Source organism: Aquarana catesbeiana, linkage group LG05 (assembly GCF_042186555.1).
Source record: "Aquarana catesbeiana isolate 2022-GZ linkage group LG05, ASM4218655v1, whole genome shotgun sequence".
Classification (NCBI taxonomy): domain Eukaryota; kingdom Metazoa; phylum Chordata; class Amphibia; order Anura; family Ranidae; genus Aquarana; species Aquarana catesbeiana.
In genome coordinates, this window is record NC_133328.1 from 592,049,791 (window position 1) to 592,076,604 (window position 26,814).

The 26,814-nt window shown below is 43.0% G+C and overlaps 1 protein-coding gene and 1 long non-coding RNA gene across 10 annotated transcripts in view; one reads left to right on the forward strand and one right to left on the reverse strand.

The window, feature by feature from the left end:
• SYBU (syntabulin) overlaps window positions 1-25,731 on the reverse strand; it is an 85,488-nt gene extending 59,757 nt beyond the window's left edge. For 2 of the 9 annotated variants that reach the window (XM_073632166.1, XM_073632163.1), the window contains exons 1-3: window positions 25,547-25,730; window positions 25,207-25,277; window positions 1,185-1,365 (exon numbers count right to left, since the gene is read on the reverse strand). In XM_073632166.1, the coding sequence (XP_073488267.1) occupies window positions 1,185-1,365; window positions 25,207-25,230 (205 nt within the window). In that variant the 5' untranslated portion in view covers window positions 25,231-25,277; window positions 25,547-25,730. Of the gene's footprint in view, window positions 1-1,184; window positions 1,366-25,206; window positions 25,278-25,546 lie in introns of all 9 variants that reach the window. The other 7 variants (XM_073632167.1, XM_073632159.1, XM_073632164.1 and 4 more) reach the window with 5 other exon arrangements.
• Window positions 25,577-26,814, forward strand: part of LOC141145449 (uncharacterized) — a 37,946-nt gene continuing 36,708 nt past the window's right edge. Inside the window, exon 1 of the long non-coding RNA XR_012244561.1 lies at window positions 25,577-25,751. This is a non-coding gene — a long non-coding RNA (uncharacterized lncRNA). The remainder of the gene's footprint in view (window positions 25,752-26,814) is intronic.

The window sequence follows — 26,814 nt, forward strand, 5'->3', positions numbered from 1 at the left end:
TATATAAATCCTTTAGAATGGTAATAGAAATAGTAATCTGTTTCCATCATTCTTGTTGATATAGGTGGATTGGGACTTTAGCAGTAGTTTATGGTTTATTTACTCAATGACTAACACAAATAGAGATGCATTATAAAAAGAACTTATGTACTGGCTCTGCCTATGGTACATCAGTTCACAGTTACAGCTCTGACCCCAAGTCTCCCTCATCCTGACATTCTAGGGATGCCATAGTAGCATGTACAATAAAGGGCCTTAAAGAGATCTGTCAATTCCGTGTTTACATTTTCGGTTTATGAAGAGCATGCCTAACCATACAGAGCTGTAATATAGGTTTCCTTACTGTGCTGAATCCTATTTACTTACTGCTGGGCACATGCCAAAATATGTTCATTAAGCCAACACTTAGCTGGGAAAGTCATACAATTCCTCTGCTGTCAGTTCTGAAGAAGTCACTGCTGGCTGTCACAATTCGGATTACAGCATCCTACTAAAAGTTGAGTGTTTTGTGAGAAGATTGCAAGAGGACGAGCACAATTCTCTTTACTTGCTGGCAAGCTTCAGCAGCTAGATGGTCAGCTAGCCCAGACCCTCATCCTTTCTATTAACCATAGTAGCCTCCCTGTGTGCAAACTCAATACCTTCTCGGCCAAATGCAGTGGGCCATAAGAGAGGTAGCATAGTATGGAACCTTGGGTCAAGAGGCTGAAGGATCCACCAGTTTCATAAAAAGCCAAAAGAATCTGGCTGTGATAGTTAGGCATACTGGCTTTAGCTCAAGCTGCCTGGTTAGCATTAGGCCTCATGCACACAGGACATTTTTACAGCTGCTCCTATCTTTTTTTTACTGCCTCTAAACTCCCATGCATGTTAGACTATGTGTCAATGCCAGTGCGTCCAGGAGCAGCAGAGTTTGGGCAGAAAAAAAAATGCTTGACGCTACTAAACACCTAAATGCTTGAACATTAATTCATTTCAATGCCAGAATAAATTAGAAATAAATGCCCAAGAGCTTGATGCCTCTAAAAGCTTTAGACATTTTTACAAGCGTCAGGCATTTTTCTGCAAAAACTTTGCTGGCTTCTAGGAGAGTTAAAGAAACATCCGGTGTGCATGACGCCTAAGTAGTTCACAGTACACAGATACAAAACTTGGGGAAAAAAATAAAAAATAAAAAAACTTACCTGAGCAGAAGCTGTTGCTACTTATGGTCCTGGCAGAGCGGCTGGAGGTAAGTTTAAAGTCTTTGCTGTCCTCCTCTGAAAATGGGGATTCAGAAGATGGGGACACTTTCTGCTTTGGCAAGTATGGACGCAGAACCAGGCGTGGGATACGACTCCGGGCAATCTCCTTTTCTTGCATTTTCTGTTTACATAAAAAGAATACAAAAAAAAAAAAAAAACAGTTTACAGTCGCACGTTGTAGGGAGTCAGGCATAATAGAACCTGTAGAGTAATCTGAACAACAGAGGGCATTTTCCGATTCTCCGCTTGTTTCTACGGTAACACTGGGGGTATGGGAGCACATTTATAGACTATGACAACATGAGGCTATAGTAGGGTTTCAGTAACACGAGAGGTGTCGTTAGCGCACAGGCCTAGTTTATTAGCTTGGTAATTGTACCGATTTGTTAGAAAGCATGAACGCGGTTATACCATCGAAGAGTTAACAGGTAAACATAAAAGTATAAGCGTATTTAATGTGTAAATTGATGGAAACCAAACCAACCAATGGAAATTCCACAGACACCATATGTGGATGAACAGGTGGATATTGAAGCTGAACTGGTCGTCATCAATGGCCCTCCTGTCTGATGACCAGCTGAGATAGTCATTCCCCTTGACCTGTTGAACAAGCTTATGAGCCTTAAAACCAGAATTTAGGACTGAATATCAACACATCGTTTAACACAGACTCAGCAGGCAGGAGGTCTTTGAAGACTCCCCAAGCCCAAAAGGCAAAAGGTGAGTAACCGATATTCACCTCTGTCATAGCCAGTAACAGCCATAGTCAGCAAAGACCCCATTGCAAATTTTGGGCCCCAATAAATTAGGGAAAAATGGTTAGGACTTAATGAAAAGTGACCCTTGTTTCTCACCTGCCCTAGAGAGTAAGCAGTGTCCAAATGATAGTAGAGGGTATTCCAGCAGCAACCAAATCTCATGTAAAAGGGGCCCCTAAAACCCAGAGAGCCCCTGAGCAGTTATACTGCACAAATGGTAGGTCCCCTGGTGCCAGCACAATTGAAAAAAGAAACCAACCACCACTATTATCAAATGGGGAAAAATATATTTTCTAGGCCAATTTATATACACCGCAAGGTGTTTAGCAAACTCCACTGCAGATTTGTACCCATTTCTTGGGACAGGGCATTGCACAAACTTCTATAGAAACTGTTGAGAGGATGGGCCTGCCAGTTCTAAATCTATATAAACACACACCCAAAAGGTGAAAATAGATGCACACAGTTCCCAGGGGTTCAAAGGATTAGGCAGAGTAGTATACACTGTTCGTTTTAAGCTCGGCTCTAAAAACCAGCAAACAAAAGATCACATTAAATCGAACTAGGCAAACAGTAAAAAAAAAAAATATTAAATATAAATATAAAAATATAAATATATATTCTGCTTTTAAATTCCAATTAAATAAATGAATATTAATTGACTGCGCCCGTTCATGTTGTAGAAAAGTGAAAGAAACAAAACATAAATAAATAAAAAGAGAAAAAGAAGTCACCCTTCTGCTATTGGATGGTCCCAGGATGCAGAGAATTATTTTTTGTCTATAAACAGCTAAGCTGAAGACACTATGGGGTTGATTTACTAAAGCTTGGTTCACACTTATGCAAACTGGATGCGGGTTTCCCCATATCCAATTCGCATGACAGGAGAGTGTTCACACATCTCCGGGGTGGCCGCGGAGCGCACTGAGTCTTTGGCTCTTTTTCAAGTGCAAAATCAGGCAAAAATACAGACCCGATTAGTTCCCAAAACGTAAGACAGGGATGCACCAGACCCCTGCTGTGAGCCGCTCTGCACATAGTGTGAACACAGTCTTAAAGTGGATGTAAACCCAATTTTTTTTTTTTTTTTTAATTAAGGCGTATACCTTGTACAGTATAGGATTTCATGTCATCTGTGACCAGTCTTGCCACAAAGAGTTAATCCAGCTCTGAGCAATCCTCTTATCTTTTTTCAGTGAGATAAAAATGGTCAGACAGGGAAATAGAGGTCTGTTTCTCCTCCTTGCTGTGAGTGACAGGTGATTTACATATCTCATGCAGGAGTGTGAGGCATTCCGTGTACTTCCCATCCCCCCTCCTTTCTTCTGGATGTTAGTGATCATGGGGCATAATCCACAAGCCCATCAGAAGTTCAGTGTAAGAAATACACAGGAGAAAATGCATGTTGACAAGGGAAGTGTAGGAGGTGAGTGGGGAGTCTACTGACATCACGACTCCACCCACCGAGCTCCAGACAACAGATCTGCCCACAGAATCTGCAGTTTTTCGGGTCTAATAAACAGACAGAGGGGAGACATTTGACAGGTAAGGATACATGCAGGAGGCATGTATATCCTTATAGATAACCAATATGGCAGTAGTTTAGAAAGGATGAGAGTGGGTTTACATCCACTTTAAGGCAGACCGCGTGGGAGATAGACGGGAATCTGAGTTGGTGTCTGCTCCTGGAAGCTGGCCCTGGTACCCTCACTCGCACACGACCCCTCCCCCCACCTAGTCAGGTCGGACGCCATCCATATCCTTACCTTAGGAGGTGGTGCTGGTGATCGGGGGGTAGGGCTCCTGGAAGCTGCCCCTCCACCTGCTGCAGCTTGCCGTGACACCGGGTCATTGTTTCTCCTCCCGGCCGAACAGTAAGTGGGTCCCGAGACCCGATTGGCCAGGAGTCCTAAGACTTTCTGGACAATCGGGTCTCAGGACCCGCTCCCCGATTGGCCGGGCGGAGAATCAGGAAGACAATAGCAAATATGAATGCACTATTGTCACACAACTGGATGGGCTCAGGCTCTAATCACATGCTTCAAAAAAAAAAAAAAAAAAAAAAAACACCCCACACACACAACCCTAAAAACAAAAACACCCCATTGAAATCCATGCGTCCGGCATCCTGCGAATCGTATGGAGCTGTATGTAATCTGACGGTGCTCGTCCCGCCCCCCTCCCTGTCCCCTCTGAGGCAGCTAAAATTGAAGTCTTTACGATCTCAGAATGTTAGTAGGAATACACAACAGAGCCTGTGTTAACTATAGGCAAGACATGCAAACCATTTATAAAAATATGTATGTATGCAGACGATACATTGCTATATCTCGCTGACTCGGGTTCTCCCCTCCAGACTGCACTCCAGTTGATTGAACGGTTCGGAATGTTTTCCAGACTGAAGATCAATTGGGGGAAGTCCCAAATCCTCCCGATCAACAGTTTCCCACCACCAGAGTCCCAGGCAGGAATGCCACTCCAAAGAGTAAATACCATTAAATACTTAGGAATTCACATATCCAGGAGTCCGGCTGATTACATATCTCTCAACATAGAACCCGTTCTCCCTAGTCACAGCCAAGATACGTGTTTGGGCCCACCTGCCTCTGGGGATATGGGGCCGCATAAACCTGATAAAAATGGTCCTCCTCCCTAAAATCCTATACGTTTTATGGCATACCCCAATTTACTTACCCCTAAAATATTTTAAAATCACTTGAAGCCCTCCTTAAGCCCTTTGTCTGGGGAACTAGCAGGCATAAACTCACCTGACAGGCGCTCAAAAACCCAACTGATATGGGAGGCAGGGCCCTACCAGATCTCAATCTCCATTATATTGCATCCCAACTGTTCCTATTGTTTCACATCGACAAGACAGAGAACACGATTCCGAACCCTACTTTGCCCGCAGGGGGGCACAACTCACTGGAGACTCACTATATGCGATATCAGCGGGTTCCAAGAGTACTGAATCAGGCGGGGGATGCGAAATCCCTTGTATATCATTACAGACGTATCTGGGACCTCGCCTCAACCAAATTAAGGATACCTCAACACAACGATTATACTCCAATATGGCACAATAAAGACCTCGCAAAATTCCTACACATTCAAGATCCAGAGCTGTGGGAAACAAAGGGTGTATACCATTTGCATCACTTATTCTCAGATGGAAATCTCAAAACCTACAATATGCTCAAAGAGGAGTTCTCGCTCCACAATCGCATGTTCTTTAGGTTTCTGCAGGTAAGACATGCGGCCCAAGCACAATTTTTACACACCCCTCCACTACCCATCCCCCACCCTATCATGACTATAGCCAAGAATACAGACCCGCGCGGATTGATATCCACATTTTACAACATGCTCTCTGTCCCCACGGAGAATGAGGAATGGGAGGAGACTCTGGAGTTCTGCAAAGCAGTGTCCCCTAGACTCTCAGACAGACTATCCCAAGATAGATAGATAGATAGATAGATAGATAACACAGGACAGCTCATCCCCATTCGTGTAGCTAGATATAAACGTAACCAGTCTACCCTGTGTTTGCTGTGTGGACAAGAGATGGGCACATTTTCCCATCTACTATGGACCTGTGAAAAAATTCAAGGGCTCTGGAAACAAGTTGTGACCTTTTTGCATGACACCATGGGCTCTCCCATAGCGCTAGACCCAAAACAATGTATACTTGGGATACTCCCTGATACTGTAGACAAATTCACTAAGATATTCCTTCACGAAACTCTATTTTCAGCCAGGAAAATAATTGCCAGGAAATGGATGAGGCCACCCCCCCCTAATTTTTCAGAATGGAAGACGGAAGTTAACATACCTTTGCTCTATAAAAAAAATGCATATACACCAATAGAGGCTGCCCAGCCAAATACAATAAGATCCGGGACCGCTGGATACAGGAATCAGAGACATGCCATTAAATACGAACCTGACCAATGACACAAAGGCTCAGACACATAAAGGGATAATCAGTCTTTATTTTGCAGTATTTTGTGCATGCATTTACATAGATATACATTAGCATATACTACTGTACGATATTTGCTGTACCTGTCTTGAATGTACTATTCGTTTTATGCATACAAATACTACATTAAATGTGTGCATCTTTTTGACTCAAAAAAACAAAAAAAAAAACAAAACACCTTTGTTCAACAACAAAAAAAAAAATAAAATAAAATAAAAAACCAAGACCCAGGTATCAGCAATGTTAACTACAGGACCCCACTACTGAGATAGCCATATGAAAAGTATGTCTCCATATATTTCAATTAGGACTTGACAAATGACCTACATCCATGGAAATTTAATTAAGATGATTACAAACAAAACCAGTTTTACTTGCCTTTAATTTTGGTGCCCTCAGAAAACAAATCATTGATTCGTCTTGCCTAGAGTTTTTCCAGATGTATTTTTAGCATTGTCAATAAATTTACATATATGAATAAACACGCAAATTAAGGAGACATCGTGCCAAGTCGTTAATGAAATCTGTACTGGGAGACAAAAGTAGGGTGCTGCTGACTTCTTCTGAAAAGCGTAGCTGCCACGTTGTCATGCCATTCAGAGTAAAGAACCAGATTTACTTTAAACTTCCCACCGCCTTTCCCCTTGCTTTGGTCAGCTGCAGGCTGCAGGATAAGCTGCCCAAATCATGGTAATTACATAGTTGGCTAGGTTGAAAAAAAAAAAAGACACAAGTCCAAACTATGTGTGTGATTTTATGTCAGTATTACATTGTATATCCCTGTAGGTTGCGGTCGTTCAGGTGCTTTTCTAATAGTTTTTTTATCGATGCTCCCCACTGAAACCTTCGCTTTGTGGAAGAGAATTCCACATCCTTGCTGCTCTTACAGTAAAGAACCCTCTACGCAGTTTAACCACTTGCCGACTGCTGCACACACATACGTCGGCAGAATGGCACAGGCAGGCAAATGAGCATACCTGTATGTCCCTTTGAATTCGCCGCCTATCAGGCGAGCGCGCACCCACCACGAGATCGTGCCCACGGGTCCCGCAAACTCGATGTTCGCCAGCAGCCCGCGATTGCGGAGAGGAGATGCAGAGCGGGAAGATGCCTATGTAAACAAGGCATTTCCCTGTTCTGCCTAGCAACATGACAGGGATCTACTGCTCCCTGTCATCAGGAGCAGTGATCTCTGTCATGTTGTAGTGAGCCCACCCCCCCCCCACAGTTAGAATCACTCCCTAGGACACACTTAACCCCTTGATCGCCCCCTAGTGTTTAACCCCTTCCCTGCGTCATTTATACAGTAATCAGTGGCTATTTGTAGCTCTGATCGCTGTATAAAAATGACAATGGTCCCAAAATAGTGTCAAAAGTGTCTGATGTGTCCGCCATGTCGCAGTCCGGAAAAATTAAAAATCGCAGATCGCCGCCATTACTAATAAATAAGTGTATTTATTAGTAATCGGCCTAAATTGTGGAAGAAATTTGTTTTTGTTTTTTTTATATTTTTTGGGGGGGGGGGGGGGTATTAATTATAGCAAAAAGTAAAAAAAATATTGCTTTTCAAAATTGTCGCTCTTTTGCTCTAAAAAAAAAAAAAGTCAATTTTGTTTGGGTACAATGTCGCATGACCGCGCAATTGTCAGCTACAGCGACACAGTACAGAATCACAAAAAATATTCTGGTCAGGAAGGGGGTAAATCCTTCCAAGGCTGAAGTGGTTAAGGTTAAACCGCTTTTCTTCTAAATTTTAGTGAATGGCCGTGTGTCTTACTGGTGGGGTCACCAGTACGGTATTTGTACATTGAAATCAGTGCTCGTAACTGTTTTGGTTGCTGTTCTCTGTACTCTCTACAGTTCCAGTACATCCTTCCTGAGGACTGGTGCCCAGAACTGGACGCTCCAGGTGCAGCCGGACCAGAAGAGTCTTGTAGATTAGGAGAATTATCGTTTTATCTCTGGAATTAATCCCCTTTTTAATGCATGCCAATATTCTGTTTGCTTTGGTTGCAGCAGCTTGGCATTGCATGCCATTGCTGAGCCTGTCATCTACTAGGACCTTCAGGTCCTTTTCCATCCTAGATTCCCCTAGGAGGTTCACCACCCAGTGAGTAGATTGCATTTCTATTTTTGCCACCCAAATGTATTATTCTACATTAAACCTCATTTGCCATGTAGTTGCCCACCCGATAATTTGTTCAGATCTTCCTTCAAGGTTTCCACATTCTCCACTGAAGTTATTGCCCCGCTTAGCTTAGTATTGTCCGCAAATACAGAGATTGCGAAAGTTTTCAATCCATGTACTCACCCTATGGTCCAGGCCAACAGACCTTACTTTGTACAGTAAACGTTTATGGGGAACTGTGTCAAAAGCTTTTGCAAAATCCAGATACACCACGGCTACGGGCCTTGCATTCAATTGATGTTAGGCTAACTGGTCTGTAATTCCCAGGGATGCATCTTGGCCCTTTTTTAAATATTGGTGCTACATTGGCTTTTCTCCAATCAGCTGGTACCATTCCAGTCAGTAGATTGTTCGTAAAAATTAGGAACAATGGTCTGGCAATTACTTGACAGAGTTCCTTCAGGACCCTCAGGTGCAAGTCATCTGGTCCCAGTGACTTATTAAATGTTTTTTAAGTCTATTTCTAATTCTGTCCTCAGTTAACCATGAGGGTGCTTCCTGTGACGTATCATAAGGATAAACATTGCAGTTTTGGTTACTGAAGCCCCCCCGATTCCCTCGTGAAGACTGAGGAGAAGAATAAATTCAATATCTTCGCCATCTCCCCATCCTTAGTAACCAGATTTCCTTCATCATTCTTTATGGGACCAATATGATCTGACCTCCCTTTCTAATTATTTATGTACTTAAAGAATTTCTTGGATTTTTTTTTTACTCTCCTCCGCTATGTGCCTTTCGTGTTCTATCCTAGCCGCCCTGATTGCACCCTTACATTTCTTGTTGCTTTCTTTGTAAAGTTGGAATGCTGATGATGAGGATTCCTCAGCCTTGTATTTTTTGAAGGCCTTCTCCTTTGCTTTTATATGCATTCTTACGTTGGAGTTGAGCCACCCAGAACTTTTATTAGCTCTTTTAAATTTATTTCCCATTGGGATGCACTGGCTAATACCCATTTTTCCTCCATGTTGTTTGTTCCTAAGATTTTATCCCTTTTAGTATCTTCTATCAAGGATCGTAGTTTAGGGAAGTTGGCTCTTTTAAAATTCAATGTCTTTGCATTCCCCTTATGTTTCCCATTTGTGTGATTTATACTGAAACAAATTGACCTGTGAGAGCTGTTTCCTAAATTGCCCCGTATTTCCACATCCGTGATCAGGTCTGTATTGTTGGTAATCAGTAGGTCTAGTAACGCTTGGTTTCTAGTTGGTGCATTTACCAGCTGACCCATGAAATTGTCCTGCAAGACATTTAGGAACTGGCGAGCCTTATAGGAATGCGTGGTTCATTCTACCCAGTCTATGTCTGGATAATTAAAATCCCCCATTATAATGACACTTCTCATCCTTGCTGCTAATGTAAATTTTGATAAGGAGGTCCACCTCCACCTCCTCCCTCTGGTTAGGTGGCCTATAGCATACTCCCAGTATTACTTTCCACTTAGTTTCCTCCCTTTGTAGCTCTACCCGTAAGGATTCCACCTCTTCCATTAGTGATGTCGTCTCTCAAATTCACTTGTACATAAATTGTTGATACACAGGCATACCCCTCCCCCTTTTTTACCGTCTCTATTCCTGCGATATAGGGAATATCCTTAAATGGTTGCCAGCCAATCATTAAAGCTGTTGAACCAAGTCTCTGAAATTCCTACAAAAATCTAAATCCTCCTTGTACAACAGTAGCTCTAGTTTTACCATCTTGTCCGCCAGACTCCTGGCATTGGTGAACATGCCATGTAGTTTAGACCAGTCGCATACTATCTCCTTATTGGGTGTTCTGAGGTTACAAATAGGACTTGTTACTGTACTTACCTCGGGTTGAGGTGCTTTAGTCAGCCTACCACTAATGCCCCCAAAACTCTGGAATTAGTTCCGCGATGACTGACTGTCAGTCCCTCTGGACCCCCCCCCCCCCCGTCGCCTAGTTTAAAAGCCCCTCTAAATTTTCATCCATCTTCACTCCTAGCAGATCTTTATCCTCTTCACTTAGGTGCAGTCCGTCCCTTCTATAGAGCTGGTAACTGACTGAAAAGTCAGGCCAGTTCTCCAAGAACCCAAACCCCTCCTTTCTACACTAGCTCCTCAGCCACTTGTTTACTCCTCTAATCTCCCTCTGCCTCAATTTAGCCCCTGAAATCGTTTTTTTTAGGACACTCCATCTATCTCTGACTTTGTCATTGGTGCCAATGTGCAACATGACAGCCGAGTCTTTCCCAGCCCCTCCCAGTAATCTGTCCACCAGATCCATGATGTGCCGAACCCGAGTGCCCGGTAGACAACATACAGTTCGACGCTTTAGGTCTTAGTGACAGATTGCCCTCTCTCTCTCTCTCCTAAGGATTAAGTCCCCTAACACCAGAATCTGTCTTTCCTTTCCTGGTAATTCAGTTTTTCACTGGGCACAACTGGTATTCCATACTTCTTGCTATGTAAAATACCTGCTTACCTGTAGCAAACAATGGTTCCTCCTACCAGCTTGTACACTACAGGACATCAGGAGTAACCACTGCATGTGGCAAGGGAGCAGGTATTGACCCAAAGTGGCCAGGGAGAAGCAGTGATGTTTCAACATATACAATGCCTCTTCGTTCTGTGCAAGTGAACCTGTGGAGCTTTCATTAAATGAATAGCTGATAATCCTACCATGAAAGTCCTTTTTCAGGCACTTATTATTGGATGACAACACCCGTGCACTGCCTTCCAATTGTGCTTCTGTGTTGTCACCCCTTATAGAAAATATGATTACCTCCAACCAGAGCCAGATTTAGATCTTGGGGGGCCCGGGGCACTTACAGTTTGGGGGCCTCTTATACACTGACTTGGTTTAAAATTCTCATTGACAGTTACACATTTTTAAAATGCATGACACTCCGTCATTCTCAGGTCACACATGCCCACACACAGTCATAGTGCTCCATGTGTTTGCTTAAGCCACCAAAATTAATTTTTGAAAAACAATACAATACCAGTCCAGATGTCGACCAGCAAAATATTACTTCCCACGATACATTTAATATACATTTAATATAAACATTTTATATCTAATTTTTTAAAATATTGGCTTATATGATTTTTATAAAGAGGGGGGCCCTGGGCAATTTCCCCTTTTGCCCCCTTATAAATCCCCTCCTGCCTCCAACCCCACTTAAGCAGCTGAGCACAGTGACAGGGTTTACAATTACTTTGGCATACCCAATACCCTTTTTGACCCCAACATCTTACCAAGTGCACCCCAAGTGCCCTAGACTCCAACACACACGATAGGCAGATTGTTGTCTTAGTTCAAAAGCAGAAGCTCTGGTACATCTCGCCTTAGCAAAAAGCAGGCCTTTATATACACTGTAGGTTTATAAAGAGCACATTATGGGAAGTGTTGTGGGAATGGGGGTGTGCCAATTTGCTGACTTGGAAGTGAGGACAGCCTTTGCCTGTTCAGAACAGCTACGGTATATTTATCGTCTTCTGGGGATTTTCGGACAGGAGGAGAAGACGGAAAAACAAAATGGTACTTGCTTAAAGTAGAAGGAAAGGCAAAGTAATAAACCTACATTTTAGCATTCCTCCTCTTTTCTCCTAACGGCCAGGCATACAGTTTATAACAAAATCGCAATACAAATAAATATATATATATATATATATATATATATATATATATATATATAAATAATTTTTTTTTTTTTTTTTAAATGCAATTCTGTGCAAAAGTTTTAGGGAGGTATGAAGAAATGCTGTAAAATAAGACTTTCAAAATATATCATTTTAATTGTATATTTTTATCAATTTAAAAAAATGCAAAGTAAACAAACAGAAGAAAAATCTATATCAAATCTATATTTGATGTGACAACCCTTTAGCTTCAAACCAGCATCAATTCCTACACTTGCACTTGAGTCATATGTATGAATAACCAATTATACTAAGTAGGTGCTAATGATCATCAATTTCACATGTAGGTTGAAACCATCATTAACAGAAACAGCTGTGTAGGAGGCTTAAAACTAGGCGAGGAACATCCAAACCCTACTACTAAGGTGACCTTGTGGAAGACCGTTTCATGTCACAGGTCATACACCATGGCAAGACTGATCAAAGCAACAAGACACAGGGTAGTTATACTGCATCAGCAAGATCTCTCTCAGGCAAAGATTTCAAAGCAAACAGACGCAGTGGTCAGCCAAGGAAACCTAATGCAGCAGATGAAAGACACATCATGTTTACTTCTCTTTGACATTTGAAGATGTCCAGCAGTGCCATCAGTACAGATCTGGTGGAAACTAGTGGGAACCAGGTACACTCATCTACTGTCCAGAAAAGTCTGGTCAGAAGTCTGGTTTTGGAAGAATTGCGGCCAAAAAGCCACATTGACGTGGAAACAAGGCCAAGTGACTCAACTATGCATGAAAAATAGGAACTGGGGTGCATAAAAATGACAGCAAGTGCTCTGGACTGATGAGTCCAAATTTGAAATATTTGGATGTAGTAGGAGGCAGTTTGTTCGATGGACTGGAGAGCGGTACAATAATGAGTGTCTGCAGGCAACATTGCAGCATGGTGGAGGTTCCTTGGGGCTGCATTTTTGCAAATGGAGTTGGAGATTTGGCCAGGATCAATGATGTCCTCAATACTTAGAAATACAGGCAGATACTTATCCATCAGGTCATACCATCAGAGAGGCATGTGATTGGCCCCACATTTATTCTGTAGCAGGACAATGACCCCAAACATACATCTAATGTCATTAAGAACTATCTTAAGTGTAAAGAAGAACAAGGAGCCCTGGAAGTGATGGTTTGGCCCCAGAGAGCACAGATCTTAAAATCTTTGAGTCTGTCTGAGAATATATGTGTGAAAACATTTATAAACACACCCCTTTAGCTGATTGCTAGCTCAAAAGATTTTTCTTGATTTCAAGTTTAGTATTAGTAACTATGGCAGATGGTTGTGGCTCCATAATTCCTTTCCTGTTCAGGACCTCATTGAAGTGCTCATCAATAACCAAGGTGTAGTAGACAATTCCAGGAATCATAAAAAGTTAAAGTCATATGTTCTACAATTTAAAGCTTTCCTATCAGCAGGGAGACTTTTTTTTCCAGTCTTGGCTCAGTTTGCTTTTACTTACTGTTCTTAGAGAGAGGGAGGACGTACTGGGAATGTGCAAAGGAATGCAATCCAAGGAAACCAAGTACAACACTTTACAAATACACACCGCCACCAACAACCTCTTATGAAACTCATATGTGAAATGTTACACGTATCTGCCAAAAGTGGCCACTTCACAGAAAAAAAATACTTTAGTTAAAAAGAGAAGTGTGCCAAAGTTCTTTTGGCCATACTTCTCTTATGGATCACAGGACACTTATTTCTGCACTCTGGTGACACAGTGTCATAGATGTTTATTATTTTAACATTCCACACATCTCCTTTAAAGTGGTTGTAAACTTCTGAAATAAAAAAAAAAAAAAAAAAAAGGATGAACAAAACATCCTTCTATAGTGCAGTGTGTGACATCAGATCCATGTCCCCTGCTTTCTGTAGCTCATTAAATACTGTGTAAATTCTAAAGAAGTTCTGAAACAACGCATGTAGGCGAATTGCTTAATCTCTGTGCATCACCCGAGGCCAGTCACTTCATTGGGTATATAAGGGTTTACAACAGCTGAACTCCAGATAAACAGTTAAACACACTGACGAAATACAGTACACATAAAATGAGCCATTTTACTTATCAAAAGGATTTGTATTTTTTTTTCCCATGCTGGTCAGATATTTACAAAGTTCTGATACACAGCAAAGCCCTGTCTGGCAGGCCAGGGGACTCCATTTTTCTACTACAGTTTAGCAACACTTACATATCCCCACCACCCAATGACTGGACAGTGAACTGAGAAGAGGCAGACTGATTTAATCATTTGTTCTCCCCTTGTATCAGCATGCTCATTGCATCCTAACGGATTGGCTCCTTCTGCCCCCGCCCCTTCTGACCTCTGCTGTACTGGAACAGCAATGAGGTTATACAAAGTCTTACATTCCTGGAATCTCCACTTTTTCACTGAGCAAAGCCACCTAAAGAATCTTCACAGCTGACATACTTATGTGTCGGATGCTTCTTGAATCCCTTGCCATGCCCTGTGGCTCCAGCCCCTATGTCACTACTGTGTGCTGTAGCAATGTAGAGGCCAGCATATGGAACCACAGCACATGCAGCAGGCATCCCATACACCTAAAGTGTGTCAGTCATAAAGTTTCCAGGAATGGGGGGGGTGGTGGGATAGGCAAGTATAAAGTCTTCTTTCCCCAGGATAATAAAAAAAAAAAAAAAAAAAACAAAAACAAAAAACAAAAAAAAAAAATCACGCCACACACCCCAACATTTCTTACACCCCCCCCCCCCCCAACATTTAATGTGTACACTACACTGCCTATTGAACATGCACAGTGCACTATGCAGTCCCAGCGTCTGTGTTACATCATCATCAGTGTCCACCCAATGGCCAAATAGGAGGTGCACACCACCCGAAAAGTGCTGGAACAGATGTGGATGAAGTGGTGAGGGACAGCTCTATCAATGTTTTAGGAAGACAAAAGGAAAGTGTGCCATCATGGGCAAAGCTTTATGTATTATGGAAAAGAGAAGTGTGCTCAGTGCTTCAATTCTGCTTTAAAGTCTAATTGGGAGTCTTGAAAGATAAGGGATGAAGGCCAAGCTGTCAGACTAACATCTGAGGTCCCAGTCTGTGTGTAGGAGATGCTAACGGTATACAGGAAAGATTCCAAGTGGGCTTCTGTATGGGACTACAGCTGCTTAATGAGTAACACCATGCTGCACGATCAGCTTTCCATGATTTATTGATTGCTTCAATGAACACACTGGGCTCAGGAATTGAAGCACCGAGCACAGCCTTAACCCTACACAGGGATGACATGTCAGACCAATATTAGACAGGCACACTGAGCATGAATTTCTGGCAAAAAAATAAATAAAAACATTTTGATTATATGTGCACTCTTGTCAAAAATATTGGGATGCCTGTCTTTACACACATGAACTTTAATGGCATCCCAGTCTTATGCTGGCCATACACTATACGAAAAATCGGCCGAAAAATCGTTCGTATAGACACTTCGTTCGTTTTTTGGCAAGTTAATGGGCACAAATCGATAATCGTTTGTGACGTTTTTGTGGGAAAAAAACGAACGGGAAGTTTGGAAAATTTCTGCCGAACGTACGATAAATTGCAAGGTTAATGTGTTTCCCGTCCGAACTGTCTGCACTAGGTATATGTAAAAAAACGAACAAAAAATTTATTCGTGTCCACTGAACAATTTATCGGTCATTATATGATGGCACAATCGTTTGCGGTCACGGTCGAACGTTCGTTTTTCGAAAATGGGTTCGGCCGATTTTCTGTATAGTGTATGGCCAGCATTAGTCTAAGGTCCAATGTTGAGTTGGCCCACCCTTTGCAGCTATAACAGCTTCAACTCTTCTGGGAAGGCTGTCCACAAGGTTTAGGAGTGTGTCTATGGGAATGTTTGACCATTCTTCCAGAAGCACATTTGTGAGGTCAGGCACTAATGTTGGACGACGAGAAGGCCTCTCTCACAGTCTCCACTCCAATTCATCCCAAAGGTGTTCTATCAATTGAGGTCAGGACTCTGTGCAGGCCAGTCAAGTTCCTCTACCCCAAATTGGCTCATCCACACTATATTGCCAAAAGTATTGGGCCACCCCTCAAAATCATTTGATGGAGAGGGGGAGGGGGGGGGGGGAATTATGGTGCAAGATTGTCTTTCAGGGGTTGGGCTTGGCCCCTTAGTTCCAGGGAACAGAACTCCTAAGGCGTCAACATACCAAGACATTTTGGACAATTTCATGCTCCCAACTTTGTGGGAACGGTTTGGGGATGGCCCCTTCCTGTTCCAACATGACTGCACACCAGTGCACAAGGCAAGGTCCATAAAAACATGGGTGAGCAAGTTTGGGGTGGAGGAACTTGACTGGCTTGCACAGAGTCCTGACCTCAACCCAATAGAGCACCTTTGTGATGAAACAGAGTGAAGACTGAGCCAGGCCTTCTCGTCCACATCAGTGCCTAACCTCACAAATGTGCTTCTGGAAGAATGGTCAAACATTTCCATAGACACACTCCTAAACCTTGTGGACAGCCTTCCCAGAAGAGTTGAAGCACTTATAGCTGCAAATGGTGAGCCAGCTCAATATTGAACCCCTACAGATGAAGACTGGAATGCCATTAAAGTTCATGTGCGTGTAAAGGCAGGCGTCCCAAATATATATGTATCTGACTTCATAAAGGATTTTATCAAATTTAAAATGGCCAACAGGCTTAAAAGTAGTGTGAATAGATAACATTTATTTAAATGTTTTTCCCCAATGTTAGTTGTGTATATAATAAAATGGAAAATAAAAAAAAGGGTATATAGGGAGCACAGGACTAACATGATCCAGAAAAAGTCTCTACTAAATTTAGGCAGTCCAAAATGACAAGAGAGATGTTGGTAAGTATAATGGGGTGGTGGAATGATCTTCAGCAGAAGGGCTGCGACTTTAAAAGACTGAAGCAGGCTCTATAATAATACAAAGAAACAAAAAAGGCGCCTCTAAGTGCAGAAGATTGACAATTTTAATGCCCCAAAAAGGGTTAAAAACACTTACAAAATGGAAGTGGTAATCAGGCACATCATGAATAAAGCTGCATTGGAAGGGATGGCGGTCAGAGGAAGCCTTCAGATGGAATGGATGTGGTCACTGAACACAGCGGTATGGGACACAGGAAGCCGCTGTGAGACCGGCGTCATCAGCTGGAAGGGAGACGAACCCGGAAGTGATGTCATCCACAGGGCGGCTCGATAACCAGCCTGAACCGCAAACAAACAGCCTGGACGAGGATGTGATGTCATCAGAAAGGGACGCGTTTCGGAACCTTCAATCGTTCCTTTTTCAACCTATGGCCATACTGATGACTTGAGAGGAATATATACACACATTGGTCTTTGCTATTACAAGATGAACATCTACTCCCTACCCTGCCAAATAGACCCCAGTTTGCGTATAGAAAGGCACCTAACATCAAAAGCAAGGTAGCAACCAGCAAACTTAGGGCCAAACCTTTGCCTCCGGGCCATCATATGCCCACGTTTCTGGCTATTTCTGGGATGTATCAGTGCCGTAAGCCCCTCTGCAAGACTTGCAGCTTCGTGACACATGGCCAAAAAGAGTTTCATGTTAAAGGCAAAACATACCCAATAAAGGGTTTTCACACATGCTCTTCTGACCATGTCATTTACTGTCTCACATGCCCCTGTGGTCTATTTTATGTAGGGCGCACTATTCGACCACTACGGAAACGGTTTGGCGAACATCGCCGTTTAATTGAAGGTGGACTAGATAATCACAGTGTCCCCAGACACTACCTCCACACCCATAACAAATCCACGAATGGTCTTAAAGTATGGATTATTGAGGCAATGCCAAAAGACCTCCCTGCTGCTGAACGTTACCGACGCCTATGCCATAGAGAAATGTACTGGATATTTTTGCTTGGCGTTCTGGCCCCCGGAGGGTTAAATGAAGATTTTGAAGTTAGCGCCATACTTTAACATGATACTTCCCTTCTGTAGATAGCATTTTAGGTTCTTCCAATAAACCCCCCCCCCCCTTATCATCCTCATTTTAACGATCAATTAATGATCAATTATTGATAGTAGTATGTTTCCTTCTAGGCCTGTAGCTTAACATTGACATCATCCTGCCTGCTCACACCATCCCCATTCTGTCATGTGTCTTGCGGGCTCTATGATCGGTTATTGTTTTATATATCGTACCATTATATCACATTTTTTCCTCTTCTTTTTATCCCGTTTTTTTAAAGTTTTTTAAAGTTTTTTAATGTTCTTAATGTCTTTTATAATGTTTTTTAGAATGCTGTAGCAGGTATCCTTTTGTTTTCCTTCATTTATATGCACAAAACGAACTGATTACAACTCAATAAATGTTCCCTTGCTGCCCCCGCCCACTGGCCAATCCACTGTTAGTGGGTGTGTATATATTCCTCTCAAGTCATCAGTATGGCCATAGGTTGAAAAAGGAACGATTGAAGGTTCCGAAACGCGTCCCTTTCTGATGACATCACATCCTCGTCCAGGCTGTTTGTTTGCGGTTCAGGCTGGTTATCGAGCCGCCCTGTGGATGACATCACTTCCGGGTTCGTCTCCCTTCCAGCTGATGACGCCGGTCTCACAGCGGCTTCCTGTGTCCCATACCGCTGTGTTCAGTGACCACATCCATTCCATCTGAAGGCTTCCTCTGACCGCCATCCCTTCCAATGCAGCTTTATTCATGATGTGCCTGATTACCACTTCCATTTTGTAAGTGTTTTTAACCCTTTTTGGGGCATTAAAATTGTCAATCTTCTGCACTTAGAGGCGCCTTTTTTGTTTCTTTTTCTGTGTATATAATAAAACACTGTCAAACATTTCAGAATTATATTTCCTGCCATCAGTTGGAGCGCTAAGGTTCTGTTATCTAATTGCTGGAAAAGAGTTTGTTTACAGGACTCAATAGCTCAAGCTGAAATTTACACAAATAACTGAATGAATCATAGGAGTGACTCCTACCATACCTGAAACAAGCATGCACCAATAGAAGCTAAAGCAAAGTCAGAAATCTTTTTCAAACTAGTCCTGACTCAGGAAGTATTGAAGCCAATGAAGCAGCCATAAAAAGAAGCATTTTCAAAATGAAAAGGTCATGAATAGCTCCATATGTCTACCATTACAGGTTCAGCATAAACAGAGACAATATCGGTTTCAATATTTAAAATTGCATGTAAAAAAGTTCTTCACTTAAACTAAAAGTAAACCAAGAATGAAATAATTGGGGCTGCCACTGCTGACCAACATCTTCAAATACCAATAGCCTGGTTGCTATGCTCAACCACTGGCTTTGAGAATTTAGAATCCTGATCTGGAAGTTGGAATAGAGTCAAATAAAATTTTGAGCTTTTTATCTTGATACTTGTTCTACTTCAGAGACTCAAGATAATGAAGCTACATGGTTGTATGACAGTCAGGAAGCTAGCGTTTCCAGGTTAGGTCCGCAACGTCAGCCCTTGTGTTTTTCTTATGGCAGGTTCCCTTTAGAGTGGTGCTTGTCAACTTACGAATTAAAGGGGGCCTAAAATGCGGCCCCTGACATCACCAAAGGACCACACATAATGGTCAACACATGTAATGCTTGAGGAGGACTTTCAGAAATTGCAGACCCAATAGAGGAATGAAGGTCAGTGAAGACAGGATACATTGTTGGCAGGGGATATGCTGCAGGAGACAATACGAAACGGGGAACATGTTACATGAGGCTAGTAGAAATCAATGCTATCACCCTAAGCAATGTTCCCAATACAGATTGCTGAGGGCCACACCTCATACACCAATAGGGCTGCATGTGGCCCTTGGGCCACAGGTTGGACACCAGGGATTTAGGAGGTTTTGTCCATTCAATAGGGATACTATGGAATCTGTCATTCTGCACAAGCTTCTCATATGTTTTGATGACTATTACGATTACTGTATTAATGAGATCACTATAGTACTGACGTCAGCTCTGTGTTTTCAGCCATCAAGTCTGAATCATCTTATTGCATCGTGTAGAGTTTTAAAATGGTGAGACGGTAGTTTGTCCACGCTTATGGTGTCTTGATCTGGTATGCAAATAGTCATAATATCCCTTTCAGGCTCGATTAAATCAGAATCAATCTGCCAGGGCTGAAAATTATTGATCGGTTTGCATTAATCGGCAACGCTTTCATTTGCTTTCTGGATGACGAGTTGCCGGCTATACATCTTTGACTTCAAAAATCGGCAACACTGAGTTACTTTGCTCATGAACATGACTGCATTTGGGTGATCAGATTATGAGATCACCTGGTGGAGACATGATCGATAATGACTGTAAGTTACGATGGCATTCTAACCATTGACCAAAACCCACTTCCCTTTGTGTGGCATATCAAACGAGTGGGTTGCCAGCTATAGATCAATAATCATATCAGGAGAAACTGGTTGGAAAAGAGAATTGGCCGCTTATCAGAATGTGTATAACCACCATTAGATTTGATGATAGGTAAGGGGTTTTGGCCTCCCAACATCATCTCTTCTTTTCGAGTAGTTCCTGCCAAGGAGACCCAGGGTACTCCACTCAAGAGGCGAGTTGTCAATGCCCTGGGTGCCTAGGTCAAATGCTAGTGGCTCCTATACAGGACTGTCAGATGCTAGCTTCCCTGGAACAGAAGGAGGACCTATATACAGGACTGAAGACTTCCATGATTAGACAGCTGGGTGTGGTGGTAGGAACATCTCACTGTGTTTATGTATAAACTGACTGGTACTGTAGTACCATGCCATGCAATTCAATTTGGTGTCCGCAATTGCACTGTGTTTGCAACATAGGCATGTGCCAGGTGTGCCCGGGCACACCCTAATTGCTCTGTGTGGTGCAGACTCCCTCTACTGCCCAGGCTTCCCTCCATGTTGCCCCCCCCCCCCCTGCATTGCTGCTGGCTTCCCTTCTCTTGGCTGCTGCCGGGGATGTTTCAGGATGGATCACGGAGGGGGAGGGTGACTTAATATGTGTCCTTCCTTTTCTAAATGAACACGCTCACTCACTGTGTTCATTCCCAAACTAAAGCGCAGTAAACACAATTTACTATATTTCAGTATGTCTGAGCTTTGGAGTGCACACCCTAATGCAATAGACTGTGCACACCTATGGTTTGCAATCTGTTTGGGGTAACCTTAAAAATGCACCTGCAGCAGATCACAAAGGTAGGACGTTTCCGGCGCGGGAAACACACATGGAATGCGCCTTTCCCGTACCCCATTCTGCTGTGAACAGGCTCTTAGGCTGGCCATACACCAAAAAAAAAGGCTTGCTTTGGTCTCTGAAGAGCAATCTGTGTTCAGATCGCTCATCAGAGAGCATTTTCTATTGCCTCCTCACTCCCTGCTTGAGCCCCACAGTTGCGGGGCACTAGCAGCGGCCCATTCCCTTAAATGGGTTGGGCTCAATGGGTGCTACATCTGCCAAAATCGATCAGGGTAGAATTCATGCCACGACATGTGTACACCTAGGGCTTGGATTTAGACCTTGGGCGGCCCAGGGCACTTCAGGTTCTGGGGACCTCTCATATGCAGAGTTGGTTTACATTTTCAATGACAGTCACACATTACCAAAATGCAAAATGTGGCTCACTTGACCTGCCAAAATTGGTTTTTAAAAACCCAATACAGCATACCAGTCCAGAGTAAAAAATATTTACAGATAATGGATGGCAAAAATTTTCTAAGATACAGTTATTAAAAGAAAAAAAAGTGATTTTTAATTCTATACTTTATTATTTTATTAATTTTTTTTATTATTTTATATAATTTATTTTGTTTCTATTATTGTTCTTTAGAGGGGGACCCTTCTGTTAGGGGGCCCAGGGCAACTTCCCCTTTTGCCCCCTTATAAATTCAGCATGGTGTTGACCCTGACTGCTGAGGAAATAGCAGTTGGAGGAGGGCACCAAAAATACAGCTCAACCGTGTAGTTTGACCACCCCTTAACTGTTATGCCCCGTACACACGGTCGGATTTTCCGACGGAAAATGTGTGATAGGACCTTGTTGTCGGAAATTCCGACCGTGTGTGGGCTCCATCACACATTTTCCATCGGATTTTCCGACACACAAAGTTTGAGATCAGGCTATAAAATTTTCCGACAACAAAATCCGTTGTCGGAAATTCCAATCGTGTGTACACAAATCTGAAGCACAAAGTGCCACGCATGCTCAGACTAAATTAAGAGACGAAAGCTATTGGCTACTGCCCCGTTTATAGTCCCGTAGTACGTGTTTTACGTCACCACGTTCAGAACGATCGGATTTTCCGACAACTTTGTGTGACCGTGTGTATGCAAGACAAGTTTGAGCCAACATCCGTCGGAAAAAATCCTAGGATTTTGTTGTCGGAATGTCCGATCAATGTCCGACCGTGTGTACAGGGCATTAGGGTTAACAAGCTCTAATACATTTCTTTTAAGCTGACAGTCAGAAATCAAACGGGTTCCTCCATCCACATGGAAGCATGGATAGATGAATCCCCCTATACCAAGCTATTATATTCTGACAGCCACTAGTGCTGACCATCAGAATACCCGACCAGCACCTGAAGTTTATTAGTTGCGGGTGCTGACTGATTGACTTTTGTCAAAGGTGGCAAGCCGAAAATCATCAATCGAGTGCCTGACCTATGTTGAGCCAGTAGGGCCAACCACTGTGTATGGGCAGCTTTAAAAACTTCTTCAAGAATGAGGAGGGGAGGGGGGAATCAAGAGCTGGATAGAAACATCTACCAGGATCCCATAGAGATGACACCAATAAGGCCAACATGGACCTGACCCCATCAAATGGCCCTGGCAAAGATAGGATAGGATAGGATAGGATAGGATAGAATAAGGATAGAATAGATAAAAAAAAAAAAAAAGTCAAAATTTTCCAGCATTTAAAATGGAAAAAGCAAAACACTGGACTGACCCTCAGCAAACGGATTAAACATTCCTAATTCTTTATCATTGACAAACACTCCTAGGGCTCATTCATACACGCGGAAGTCCTTGACGCCCCTCTGAAAAGCGTTCCACCTGGTACTTTGTCAGGTGATGACGAAACGATAAGCCGCCACCTGTTTTAAAGCGCTATTAAACCTAAAGCCAAAACTGTAATATATTGCAGCTTACCAATCCTTAAATGCGGTGGCTGTATTAGTTTTATAATTTTTTTAGGCCTTTTTTTCACCTGGTGATCTGGCCAGTGATATACCTCCTGTATTAGTGTGGCCCCCCACTCTGGAGGAAGGAGAACAAGGGGCACAGTAGACAGCAGACTCGTCAGTCTGGAAAGGAGGAGCGTGTTAATGTATTAACAGATTGAAATACACTAACAAAAATTGAAGCCAAACCCCAGCTCACACTTTATTAGTTGCAGCTGTTTTTTTACCACCTTTTAGGATAAAGTCTTTATGGGACTAAACAGCTGATCATTGTAAGCACCCCTGCCAGTGGTAAATGGTTTGTCTCAGCCCTGTAAACTGATACACCTGGAAGAGTGCTTGTCTTTTTAAAAAAAAAAAAAAAAAAAAAAAAAAGACTTGATGGCCAGATCGCCAGGTGAAAATAAAAGAAAGCTTAAAGCGGAGTTCTGTTTAATTTTTATTAAGTCAGCAGGTACAAATCCTGCAGCTGCTGACTTTTAAAATATGGACACTTACCTGTCCAGGGCGCCCGAGATGTTGGCACCCAAAGCCGATCTGTCCCTCTGCTCTTGGGTGGAGGCGCCGCCATCTTCGTTAAGGGAATCAGGAAGTGAAGCCTTCACAGCCTGGTTCCCTACTGCGCATGCGCAATCCCAAAGGTTCCTGCTGTCTTCTGGGACCTGTGGGTCTCCCAGAAAACAGGGGGGGAGGCGCCGGATATGGTATAGATATCCATGGATACTGCGGCTATCTATGCCCGGAAGTGGGAGCAAATACCTGGATTATACATGTATATGCTCCCCCCTGAAAGGTACCAAAATGTGACACCGGAGGGGGGGGGGGGGGGGAAGAGAATCCAAAAAGCGGACGTTCCATTTTTGGGTGGAACTCTGCTTTAAAGAAGGAAATGAATGCAGCCATCACATCTAAGAATTGGTGCTGCAAATAACACAGTGGCTAAGGGGTTAGCACTTGTGCCTAACAGCACTGGGTCCTTGGGCCGCATCCCAACCATGGCAATATTTGCATGTTCTCCTTGTACAGGTACTCCGGTTTCCTCCCACAGGTAATTGGATCCTGTTTAAATTGGTTCTAGTATGTATAATTGTGAGATAGGTAACTTCGATTGTAAGCTCCTTGAGGGCAGGGACTGATGTGAATGTACAATATATATATGTAAAGTGCTGCATAAATTGACAACGCTATATCAGTACCTGTAATAAAATGAATATAATAAAAATGTTTGCTTTTGGGTTCAATGCTGCTTTAACCTTGAAAAAGCTGACCCACCACACGGCAACATAGGTTGTGATCAGTGTTGGTACCGCACGCCAAATGTGAAATGGGGGTTCATTATTTCTGGCATTGCAGCCATGACACGTGCACAGCGGCTGTTTCCCCTTGTTTAGATGAGTGGTAAAACCACGGCTCGACAGTCTACTTACCTCCTGTATGAACTAGCCCTTAGAGACTAGGTTTACACTTGTGGTTGGGGATGGCAAAAAAAAAAAAAAAAAGTGGTTGAGTCACATTTTTATTGCCCCTTTAGAATTATACCCAACATGTCACATTCGGTAGGCAGTACCACCCGCCGAATGTGACCCATTCAAGTGAAATGCAGAGTGGTGGTGCAGGCTTTTTAGGGGTTGAAGTAGGAGGTGAGGGGCAACATCATGGCTCCCAGATGCCTATTACCTGCGCTCTGAAAAGAAATCCACTGTGGATGGCTCTTCAGAGCTCTAGCGCTAGTGTATGTGAGCCCTAAAGCTTTCATCTGAGCTGGAACAATGGAATTGAAGCCAACACCCAAAGCACACAGGTGGCAGAACACGCCATCTCCTGATTGCATAGACAATGGATGCCAGTATATTACAGACATATTGTCAACCCATTTTTTAAAACCCAAATATCATATATTCATAGAAGAACGGCGAGAACACACACACACACACACACACACACACACACCCAATATACACACACCCATCCAATATACACACACAAACAGTTAAAGGTAAAATCAGCACAGCCTGCAATTGCAAAAAGGGTGATGCAATAAACTGCAAATCCACACAAACAGCTCTGTCCACATTGCATAGGCTCAGCCAGTGTGTGATGTGGAGGAACCTCAAGGCTGGGACTTGTAGTTCCTCAGCATCTGTAAAAGGTGTGGATCACTCATTACCTGAACAAAAAAGGAAAAACAAAAAACACCAAAAAGTCTCACCTTGCTGTCCTGAAGAGGTCCCATGATCTACACAGCAGAGAAGCAGAGCTCCCAATCTGCTCCCTTATGCCCTAAAAATAGGAAGGAACAAGGATTAGGTCATCTTCAGTGGAATAGAACCTTCTCCACCATCAGTGATCAATCATCTCCCTGTTACCTGTGTGATCTGGGCGTTCACCTATTCCACACTACCACCTACTCCCTATATCCCTGATCTGATCGGCTGATCAGTCCCCAATAATCATATCACTGACAGATGGCTTTGTGCAGTGTGACGTCATAGCAGCCCCGAGCTCCCCAGGTGATCAGTATACCTGACTGTCATCATCAGAGATCTTACCTGCGCTGCTGCCTCTCCCCGCCTGAGCTCCGCTCTGCTCTGCGGACGTTCTGCACTGCAGCCGACACAAAGCTCCGCTCTCCTCTCCTCTCCTCTCCACTCCTCTCCTCCCCTCCCCGGTCACGTTGCTGCAGCTGCTCATATGATGTACACGATGCCGCCTGTCACTGGGGAGAGTACAGCACCGAGCACTGAGGACACACAGGTACTGCTGGATGAGCACAACTATCCATCACAGTGATTGGCCATTCCCACTGATCGATAATCATTTCCAGGGAGCTGATTGTCCTCAGATCAGCCTTTCCTCATTCATCCGAGCCTTGGAAATTCTACAAAATCTATAGGCAACCCAGTCTATAATGGGGTCCCCCATCACATCAGAACCCCCCTTCTAATATACTCTTATGTAAGAGTCCTCAATCCACCCCCCTTTTTACATCATCATAGTCATTAGTGCCCCCCCTTTTACATCATAGTCATTAGTGCCCCCCCTTCACATCAGAGTCCTTAGCCCCCCTCTTTCACATCAGAGCTCATTTAGCTCACATTCTCCTCCCTGTTTTACATCAGAGTCCCCAGTCCTCCCTCTTTCACATCAGAGTCCTCAGGTCCCCTTCTCCCTTCTTTTTCACATCAGAGTCCTTAGTCCCCTTCTCCCTTCTTTTTCACATCAGAGTCCTTAGTCCCCTTCTCCCTTCTTTTTCACATCAGAGTCCTTAGTCCCCCCTGTTTCACATCAGAGCCCCCAGCCTCCTTTTCACATCAGAGCCCTCAGCCCCCATTCTTTTTTTCCTTTTCACATCAGAGTCCTCATCCTAGATTGTAAGCTCTAATGATCAGGGCCCTCTGATTCCTCCTGTATTGAATTGTATTGTAATTGTACTAGAATTAACATTCGTGACGTGGCAAATTATGAAATCTCCAAATGCAGAGCACAATTCTCTTCTTCTTTAATGGGATAATAATGAAGCTGCTTTGCTGGGGATACTGATTTAGTTATTGCAAACACATTTTCAAAGGCTTTTTTTCTAGTGATATCAAGAATAATATTATTGTGCTTTTTTTTTTTATTTGGGCAAGTTACCACAACAACATTATCCTGTAGTTTTTAGGATCAAATTATGTTGGTGTCCCTTGTCAATTTTACATTGTATTTTTTTAAATGTAACTGCCTACTCCCAAACTGTCATTTGAAGTAAAACACATAGCCAAGTATTATTCTACACAATTTTTTATTGTGTATTAAAAAACGCAAACAAATAAAAATA